General features: G+C 48.1%; 1 protein-coding gene across 1 annotated transcript in view; it reads right to left on the reverse strand.

The window, feature by feature from the left end:
* The window catches only part of CD101 (CD101 molecule), a 29,555-nt gene extending 19,364 nt beyond the window's left edge, over positions 1-10,191 (reverse strand). The window contains exons 1-4 of the mRNA XM_074946892.1: positions 10,146-10,191; positions 7,724-8,101; positions 6,031-6,444; positions 3,155-3,541 (exon numbers count right to left, since the gene is read on the reverse strand). Coding sequence (XP_074802993.1) covers positions 3,155-3,541; positions 6,031-6,444; positions 7,724-8,101; positions 10,146-10,191 — 1,225 coding nt within the window. The remainder of the gene's footprint in view (positions 1-3,154; positions 3,542-6,030; positions 6,445-7,723; positions 8,102-10,145) is intronic.
* Positions 10,192-10,512: the final 321 nt, after the last annotated feature.

A 10,512-nucleotide genomic window follows, 5' to 3' on the forward strand; every position in this document is an offset into this window, starting at 1 on the left:
AGCTTTCGTGAGCTACAGCTCACTTCATCGGATGCATCCGATGAAGTGAGCTGTAGCTCACGAAAGCTTATGCTTTGTTAGTCTCTAAGGTGCCACAAGTACTCCTTTTCTTTTTGCGAATACAGACTAACACGGCTGCTACTCTGAAACCAAAAATTCACACAGCATCATTGTATGAACAAAACCCAGTAATCCAGAAACAGTAAGAACTCTTCTAGCTTGGATATTTTTCTAGAGTGGACTCCTGACTTATATGTGCATGACCTTCATTATTATTTGTGTTCCAGTAATCTAGAAGCCTCAATTAAGACAGGGGCTTCATTGTGCTAGGCACTGTGTGTACGTACACACGCATACACACACGCACACAGACGGCATAAGAGACAGCCCCTTCCCCAAAGAGCTTCCAATCTAAACAGGCAAATGCAGGGTGGAAGAGAGTAGTATTATTGTCCCCATTTTACAGATAGAAAACTGAGGGACAGAGAGATTAAGTGACTTGCTTAAAGTCACTGTGGCAGAGCTGGGAATTGAATCCAGATCTCCTGAGCCCCAGTCCAATGTTGTAACCACCCCTGACAGTTTATTCACAGGGACACCATGGTGATGGTTGTCTCCTTTGCAATGTTGGGTAGAAGAGCATGCCATGGTAGGAGAAGTCATTGGGAGTGTCAGTAAAGCTCATTTAGCCATCCAGGCCTTAAAAAAAAATACTGCACTATTCTACAATAATAGCCCCAACACGGCAGTATTAATACTGGAAGCTGTCCGACTTTGGACCATTACCGCGTAGGCTATTGTAGCCAATGTTTAAAGTGGTCTGCGAAAAATATGTGTATGGGGTAGGGGGAATGGGGTGGCTCAATCTGGGAGCAGGACCTTTGGTAAGACAGTGCTTAAAGTACATCTCTCAACAACCCAGCTTGACCTGAACTTTCTTTGGGGGGGGGGGAATCTGCCCTCTCCCCCCACATCTCCCCACATTTTAAACACTGATTGTACCATGCATAAGCATAGGCAATAAAAAAGGCAGTAAGTAGAGAGCCCTGATGAAACTGGGACTGATCCTACCAAATGTAGGATCTCAGTCACCCTGTGTGCACAGGCAGCTGCCTCAGAAGAGGTGGTGGAAACTGCAAGAGGGACTGTACGTGAGAGGCAAAAGACTCTTATGCCTACTGGAGAGAGGAAGCAGGTCATCAGTACTCAATGCTTTTTTTGCCTCTGTTTTCACTAACAAGGTCAGCTCCCAGACTGCTGCGCTGGGCATCACAGAATGGGGAAGAGATGGCCAGCCCTCTGTGGAGATAGAGGTGGTTAGGGACTATTTAGAAAAGCTGGACGTGCACAAGTCCATGGGGCCGGACGAGTTACATCCGAGAGTGCTGAAGGAATTGGCGGCTGTGATTGCAGAGCCCTTGGCCATTATCTTTGAAAACTCGTGGCGAACGGGGGAAGTCCCGGATGACTGGAAAAAGGCTAATGTAGTGCCAATCTTTAAAAAAGGGAAGAAGGAGGATCCTGGGAACTACAGGCCGGTCAGCCTCACCTCAGTCCCTGGAAAAATCATGGAGCAGGTCCTCAAAGAATCAATCCTGAAGCACTTACATGAGAGGAAAGTGATCAGGAACAGTCAGCATGGATTCACCAAGGGAAGGTCATGCCTGACTAATCTAATCGCCTTTTATGATGAGATTACTGGTTCTGTGGATGAAGGGAAAGCAGTGGATGTATTGTTTCTTGACTTTAGCAAAGCTTTTGACACGGTCTCCCACAGTATTCTTGTCAGCAAGTTAAAGAAGTATGGGCTGGATGAATGCACTATAAGGTGGGTAGAAAGCTGGCTAGATTGTCGGGCTCAACGGGTAGTGATAAATGGCTCCATGTCTAGTTGGCAGCCGGTGTCAAGTGGAGTGCCCCAGGGGTCGGTCCTGGGGCCGGTTTTGTTCAATATCTTCATAAATGATCTGGAGGATGGTGTGGATTGCACTCTCAGCAAATTTGCAGATGATACTAAACTGGGAGGAGTGGTAGATACGCTGGAGGGGAGGGATAGGATACAGAAGGACCTAGACAAATTGGAGGATTGGGCCAAAAGAAATCTGATGAGGTTCAATAAGGATAAGTGCAGGGTCCTGCACTTAGGATGGAAGAATCCAATGCACCGCTACAGACTAGGGACCGAATGGCTAGGCAGCAGTTCTGCGGAAAAGGACCTAGGGGTGACAGTGGACGAGAAGCTGGATATGAGTCAACAGTGTGCCCTTGTTGCCAAGAAGGCCAATGGCATTTTGGGATGTATAAGTAGGGGCATAGCCAGCAGATCGAGGGATGTGATCGTTCCCCTCTATTCGACACTGGTGAGGCCTCATCTGGAGTACTGTGTCCAGTTTTGGGCCCCACACTACAAGAAGGATGTGGATAAATTGGAGAGAGTCCAGCGAAGGGCAACAAAAATGATTAGGGGTCTAGAGCACATGACTTATGAGGAGAGGCTGAGGGAGCTGGGATTGTTTAGTCTGCAGAAGAGAAGAATGAGGGGGGATTTGATAGCTGCTTTCAACTACCTGAAAGGGGGTTCCAAAGAGGATGGCTCTAGACTGTTCTCAATGGTAGCAGATGACAGAACGAGGAGTAATGGTCTCAAGTTGCAATGGGGGAGGTTTAGATTGGATATTAGGAAAAACTTTTTCACTAAGAGGGTGGTGAAACACTGGAATGCGTTACCTAGGGAGGTGGTAGAATCTCCTTCCTTAGAGGTTTTTAAGGTCAGGCTTGACAAAACCCTGGCTGGGATGATTTAACTGGGAATTGGTCCTGCTTCGAGCAGGGGGTTGGACTAGATGACCTTCTGGGGTCCCTTCCAACCCTGATATTCTATGATTCTATGATTCTATGACACTCTGTGGAGGTGATCCAGTGAATTGGTGCAGACAGTGAATTAGAGCGCACACTTCCCTTGCTACAGTAGAAGTGTTACGTGTGCCAGCGTGAATACCTTGGTTTCTATCAGTGTACCGAGCACTATAGCCCACCTGCCCCTTTTGGGGGACAGCTTCCTTGTGCCAAGGCAGGAGGCCAAATAGCAGTGGAACCCAGACCAGGGACTTTTTTCAGATTTCACTTAGAAGAAAGGGCATTTAGTTTCACTGACCTATTGGCGTCACATTGACATCAATGTCTGACGATGTCTTGAACTGGGTGGTGGAAAAGCCTGTGGAAGCCTTCTCCATCTCTGAAACCTTACAGCTGTATGTGCCTTTGTCTTTTAACTCCACCTGGTATACTTTGAGGATATACAGCTCATTGCTTTTCTTCACCACTTGGAGATGTCCCAAGGCAGCTCTCTCTTCATACTCCTCCTTCAAAGCCAGTACCCCATGTGGGTCAATCCTAGCTACTTCTACTCCTTTGAAGAGCCAAACCACTTGGAACCATCGGTTTTGGCTATTCTGGGCTTTCACAGAGCAATTTACCTGCAAGGGCTCCCCTTCTGCAAGGGAACTTTCAACAGCAGCAATATTAGCTTGGAAATCTCTGTCTGTAGAAAAACAAAAGCAAGGTAAGTGTATGTCAAGAGGCCCTGTTCAATCATCCCTTCTTATTACTAGCTTCATTGGAGTCAGAAGGGACCTCTATCAAATGGGTCCTTTAGTCCATTTCCTTTGGATAAGATTCTCCCTTCTTGGAGGGCAAAGTATTTTTAGGTCTAGTACAACATAGACCAACTTCCACCCTTGCTGAGGAATCTCCCAGGAATTCTTAGATTTGAACCAAAGCCCCAAAAGGTGATTCAGAACAAGATTTTAATAGAAACTGGTCACTGCTGAGTGAGCAGGGAATAAGATCTCCTACCAAACTCCCATGCATGGAACTCATGAAATCAATGAGAATTCTGCGCAAAAATCAAACGCAGAACATATCTCTGTCTGTATACAGGTCGCATTTTTACATGACCATTGCATTGACTACTTAGATCAATACTACACAGACAATACCTAGCTCCAAGGGAAATAACATACATTATCGTCCAAAGGTAAAAATTCAGTAACTCCTAAGATTTACAGCTGCTTTAAGTATTTATTGCAAATAAGTCATCCTACAGTTTTAAATGGTTGGTTCATAAACAATTCAAGAACATCCTGATTCCTGCACATATGCTTGGTATTCCCAAATATTGGCTGAATAGTTTATAGGCATAATGAGATCTAGAGGCCTCCACGTTCAAACAATGGTGTAAACTGTTCAGATACCTCGGTGATGAGTATAATATACTAATCTAAGTAGAATAGAATTCTCAGCCTATAGGGAGTTTCAAAACTCTTTACTTTGACTAATCCCTATTCATGAATCATAGCATGTGATTGGTAATTGAAGTTACGTGGTATTGTTTCTGCTTTCTGATTGGATGACGAAACTTTAAACAGGAGAATAATGAAAAGCAAATATTCTTGTCTGCTATGAATGTTCATATGAACTGCAGCTGTTCTCCAAACAATGGTGCACACAAAAACCTCTCCTATGAATGGGAACGAGGGGTACAAACATTGTCAAACCTGCCAGCCATTCCAAATTAAAATCTATGGCCATGAAGAGAGAGTTTTTGCAGTGTTTGACGGGTGCACAGCATGGAATCTTGCCCACAGCTTAATGAACTATTTGAACCATTTAGCTCAGTGGGTTTCAACTTGTGGTCCACAGACCTCTGGGGTCCTCAGACTGTTTCTAAGGGGTCCGCAAAAGGTTGTTACCACCATATAACAGTGGTTTTCAACCTGTGGTCCGTGGACCCCTGGTAATGGGTCCACACTTCCATTAGAAATTTTTTAGGTGTCTGCAAATGAAAAAAGGTTGAAAAACACTGATTTAGCTATTTGTTTCTTTGGTTTCCTGTTCTGAATCAGGGTCTTTACTAGATGCCAGCTTCCTTTACCACACACTCTAAAACCTGATCTTTCCTCTCCACCCAGGCCACTAACTTTGGCCCAAACCATGGTCATTTCTCACCTCAACCATCAACATCCTCCTTTCCTCTGGCCCCCTTATATCTCAAATCAGCCCCCCTTTCCCAAAATATTTCTGTGATAGCCTTCCTTGTGCACCATTCCCACCACATCACTTCCTAGTCAGACCTCTTCACTGCATCCCCCGGCTCGCTCCAGCTCCTTGTCCTTGCCTTCCAGGGCCAGTATCCTCCATTAAGCTCCTTTCTCTCTCACTGCTTTAACTTCCCTACCCCACCCCAGGCCTAACCTTCTGCCTTTGCTCCCTTCCCACCTTCCTCCATGCTACCTCTGTGCTTGCCATAATCCCCTTTGTCTTAGTCACCAATGCCTCAATGCTGTACCCACTGCAGTCAATGGGAGTATTGCCTTCATTTGTATCTGGGAAGGTGTTCGTGTTGCCAACTCTCACAATTTTATGAAAAGTCTCACACTATTGGGTGTTTTTAATGGAGTCAGGTGATTATATGAGAATCTCAGTTTTCAATTAAAAAAAAAAGTGTTTCTAGCCCTCATGGTTGCAGAGAAAAGCTTGAAAACTTGAACCCTAAAGGCTCAGATGCCCAAAGAAAAATAAGAACCCAAAATTTGTTTTAAAATGCCATGATTTCTAAGATGATCTTAAAATCTGTCAGGGATTAACTAATGATGGGAGAGTTGGGCCAGGCAATATTGAGTCATCCCTCCCTCAAGCACTTCTGATCATCAAACACAGGATTTGTGTACATCTGGAGCCATTCTGTCTCCTGTCTAGAGCCCGTCAGTCAAATGTGACAGGACCTAGACCTTCAGAAATCTCATTCACATTAATGCTGTTGTATAAAATGACATTTTGTGCAGTGGCTTAATGACTGGGTGGATGAAGAGGCTTTAGAGACACACAACAAGCCTGACTCTCATTTACATAAAAGGCATCTTTGTAGAAAGGGTAAGCACATGAGTTAGGATCCCTCTGCAGCCCCTCAGATGGGAGCGGAGGTATTTTATAACGACAGTGCGTCTCACCAATGGGCTGTGTGCATCTTACCATGGCTTCTGATGGTCAGCGATGTCTTTTCCGTTTGTTTCCGAGCTATGTCTTTCCAAGTTCCACCAGGATCCTGAATCCACTCAACCGCCTCACAGTACACTTGGCCCTGGTCAGAGGGCTGCACTCTGCCAATAGATAGCTTGTATGTGGTGTCCCCAACCTTGTCCAACCGGACATCTGACAAAAACCTCTGCGTGTAGGAGGAGCCCGGAGTCAAGATGAAATCCTTGGACAGGGAAAGGATCACCATGGCCTGACCATCTCCTGATCCCTGGAGATGGTACCAGGCAACAGAAAGGTGGGTGTGTTGAGCTGTGGATTTTGACACCTCACAGGTGAGCTCTAGTGGATCTCCTTCCACTTGGGTGAGGGCCTGCGGTGTCATGGTGGCGGAGAGGGTGTCAGGGATCACTAAACACAACAAAAACACAGCCATGCTGGTCACAAATGGAACAACTCTCTGTCTAGACATAGATACCCTGCTTATCAGCCACGCCCTCCTCCTGGTGCAGGGATTTCCACTCTGTGGCATTAGCAGCTTTCACTGCTGATTGCCACCGATACATAAAGGGGCTCAGCACCTGGGTGGGCAGAGCATGTCTCCTTTGCTGCAACGCTCTCTTGCGCCCTCTTCAGTCAACGTGAGCCAGTGTTAACTGACTCCAAAGAGAATCAGGTGTAGGCCAAAGAGTATGGGCTGGTACACCCCAAGGATAAAGGGAAAACATGTATGTAGGGGAGGGGGAGGTACCCCAGAGGCCCCACCAAAGTTACCACAGAGCATCTCCCTCTAGGGAATGCTGCACCGTCATTTACATAGGAGAGTTCAGAATAAGGCATTTTCCTTTGCCTCTCCCATCCGGTCATGCTTCCCCCTCCTAGCTCTCTCCCCCTTCCCAAAGATGTCTCTTAGGATAGTCACCCTTTCCGGAACATCTATGAGCATCCCACGTATGTCAGAGTGACCCTGTGTCCTATAGGCATGGCCTAAAGGATGCTGAGGGTTAGTTTTGAGGGCCTTTGTATCCATGGAGATATTCTGATGTGATCTGCTAGAGCTCTGTCATGACTAGGGGTTCAAGAAATGAGGTGTGGAGAACACGGCTCCCCTTCCTCAACTAATAGCAGAGCGGCAGCTCCCCTTCCTTTCTCCTTTTCTGGCTGGGGGGGAAGCTCAGCTCCTCCTCCCTAGTGGAAGTGAGGATCCACCAGGAAAGGAACATGAAGTGGGAGCCGCTGGAGGGGTTTGTGACTGGCTGAGGGGCCCCCCGGGTGGAGCAGCAGCAAAAGCCCCAGATGGGGAAGAAGGAAAGGCCTAGCTAAGAGACCCTATTCACCTCCTCTCCCAATACCACACCATCTGCCCCTTCCCTTCAAGGAGGAAGACACCTGTCCCCGCCATCTCCCCATCCCCTGCCATCTACTCTGAGGAGGTGGGGAGAACAGCCATCTGATGTCTCTGTGCTTTTTAGACCCTGCACTTCACTGGCCTCTCCCTTTACTAAATGGGATGCTGACATACAGGGTTTCACTGCCAACTTGGGACCGCCACAGCTGGACAGCGTCAACAGCAAAAGAAAAGCAAAACCTGAACCGTCCTATCTCGCCACCCTCACCCAGTGCCTCAGAGCAGCTGATAGAAGGTGGCCGAATGGCAAGTGTGAGGCTAGCAACCTTCTCTAGCTCTTACCTGAGAGGTTCATCTTGGCGCTGTAACTCCCAAAGTACCTCTCGTCGGTGGTGGGTGTATGGCACTCATACTCGCCGGCGTCCCGATCCTGGAGCTCCGTGATGTGCAGCAGGGCAGAGTCCCCCTGTACCCTCTCTACATAGATCTCTCCACTCCGCACACGCTGGGTGTAGATGGCGTAAGGGAAAGAGGGATCCATGGTGCTGATAATCTGCACTTCTCGCTCTGGGGCAGAGGGCAGGTAAATGGACCACTGGAAATTCTGCTCTGAGGGCCCCTGGTAGCCACTGACCTTGCACCAGATGGTGATGTGATAACCTCTAGCCCGGTAAAGACGTCCTTCCTGAACCAGCACTACTCTCTGGCCCACGCAGAGGCCTGCTTATAAATAATGAAACAGCAGTAGTATTATGCGGCAATGCAAGTTCTTCTAGAGGCACATCCCAAAAGAGGGGATTTGGGATTTAAAAATACCTGGAATCTGAGTTGTAGAAGTGGGGTGCTTGCAGTCACAGGCTTAAGTCACTTGTGCATTTACCACAATTGTGAGAGCAAATCAAGTATCAGCGCAACTGCCATTTACAAGTGCGGATACCCAGGTGGCACATACAGCTGCAGTAACTGCATGTTCAAACCGAGAGCCTCACATTTTAAGGAGCGGCATCCTTTTAATGATTATTCTGCCCGCCTTGGTGCTGCTTAGATCTCTGTTTGGAGGGGAGAGCAGAGTGACATGGGGTTGAGATGGACGCCCCACAGTTCTAATGAGACCAAGTGGGGCCAGTTCAGAGGAGAGCACCAAAGAGGATAACAGGTTTCAGTAGGGTCCTATGAAGAGCTTAAGAGAACTGGGCCTGATTAGCCTGTAGATAACACAGCTGGGGTGAGTGGATATCCGAATTTCCTACCAGTATCATAAGGGATGTTAGAAAGAGGGCAGAAAAAACTGATCTCTCACCAGCCAGCATGCACCTCTGATGGGCTGCAAGTGCAATGGGGGATAAGGCTGGTTTGCCATTAGAAAAACAGTTATAGGAACATGTCAGGTGATGAGCTGTGCCAAAGGAGGCCTCATCAGAGCAGGCAGATAAGGACATCCCAGCAGAGGTGAATAGTCTGCAAGGGCGGTTCACCCCTCAGCTGTATGGCCCATCCTCCTTCTGTCTGCATGCGGCCTGAATGGAGTGGGAAAGGGAAGCAACAGGGTCGTCTACTCAGCTGGTAGTTTTTCTCCCCTCATTACAAGTGGAGTTCACAGAGCAAGTTGTTTTAATCTACATTTTATTTGAGAGTCCCAAAAAGGGCTTGTCTACACAGAGACATTGACCAGAATGACCATTAAGTAGATTACACTAACCCAGAGAAAGGCGTTTGTATTCTGGAACACAGTGTCCCCCTGGAGAGTTATATCAGTATAACTACAGCCCTTATAGTCACACCCTGCGCTATCCTGGAATAGCTTCCCTTGGAGATAAGCCCTTAGTCTCCTGAGTAAAGTACAAACAACAACATAAGCAAAAGGACCAATAACAGCAGGTGCAGCTCCCTAGGGAGGCTGTGGGCCAAATTACGTTGGGATGGAATTTATGGTGCAACACGCAGGTCCAGTGTAAGCTAGTGATAAATGGGGGTGTGCAGTAAGGTGATGTAACGTGTGCCAGTCAGGCATTCAGCAGTTGTACAAAATGGAGTGAAACAGGCAGGAGTTTTTGCCATTTATTTTGGAGAGATCATCATCATAGTAATCAAGGGCCAACGAGGAACAAGGCCCCATTGAGCTAGGTACTGTACAGAGAGAGTAGTAGGGGGTCTTGCCCTGGAGTGCTTCCAGTCCAAATAGCCAAGCCAGGGCAGGGGAAGGGCTGTCATACACAAGCAGCGTGAATGATGGGATGGCAACAAATGTCATGTTAGCGCCACAAGTTTTTGGTTTGGCTTTTTCAGTTGGGAGGGGACCAGGTAAATGGACAGAAAAGGGAAGGGAGCGGGAACATTGGCAGGGGAGATCAGGAGTAGCTCAGCCAGGGGAGCATAGCAAGAGGAAGCAACTAAAAGGAGAGTGACAGAAAGCAGACCCACCTGTCCATGCTAACGTACCTCCACAGTGCTCTCAGCACCCCTATGGGCCATGCTAAGCCACTGAGAGGGGGGCATCTCTGTCCACGACTGAGCCCTAGCGCACCTCATTGCCAGCTCAGTGGCCAGCGTGACAGAGAACCCCAGACACACCCAGAACCCCAGAGGCCGATTCCCCTCCCTGAGAGGAGCCAAAGGAGTGGGTGGCTTTGATGAAAATCAGCGAAGGGGGATGGATGGCTTGCACGTCTAAGCCCTCCCTTTGGTCTTTACCTACACTCCCTCCCACCCCCACCCCCTCAAGTGCTGAACGGAGAGGAAAGCCAACAAGCTCCACGACACTCACCGAGGACGAAGAGAAGCAAAGCGGCCGAGCGCTGGACGGACCCCATTACAAACAGGTGCAGACGGGTCCTTCCCCTGCAAGTGGCAGGAAGTTCGCCTCAGACAGCTGCAGCCACCAAGCCCTGCAAGAGCCACCGGATGGAAGGCAGCCGGCTCACGCCGTGGTTTCCCTTTTTTCAAAGGAGGGGGCAGAAAGAGGCTTGGCGAAGTGACTTATTTCAGAGCTGCAAAGGCAGGGTCCCAGTGCACAGACACAAAACCAAGATGTTACGTGTCAGATGCCCCCATTTCCTTGCCCTGCTTTGTGATGCATCTCACCCAGTGCTGAGGTGCAGCCTGCTTAGACTGTAAGCCTCTCATTGCAGGGA

This window comes from Natator depressus, chromosome 1, assembly GCF_965152275.1.
Source record: "Natator depressus isolate rNatDep1 chromosome 1, rNatDep2.hap1, whole genome shotgun sequence".
NCBI classification, from domain to species: Eukaryota; Metazoa; Chordata; order Testudines; family Cheloniidae; genus Natator; species Natator depressus.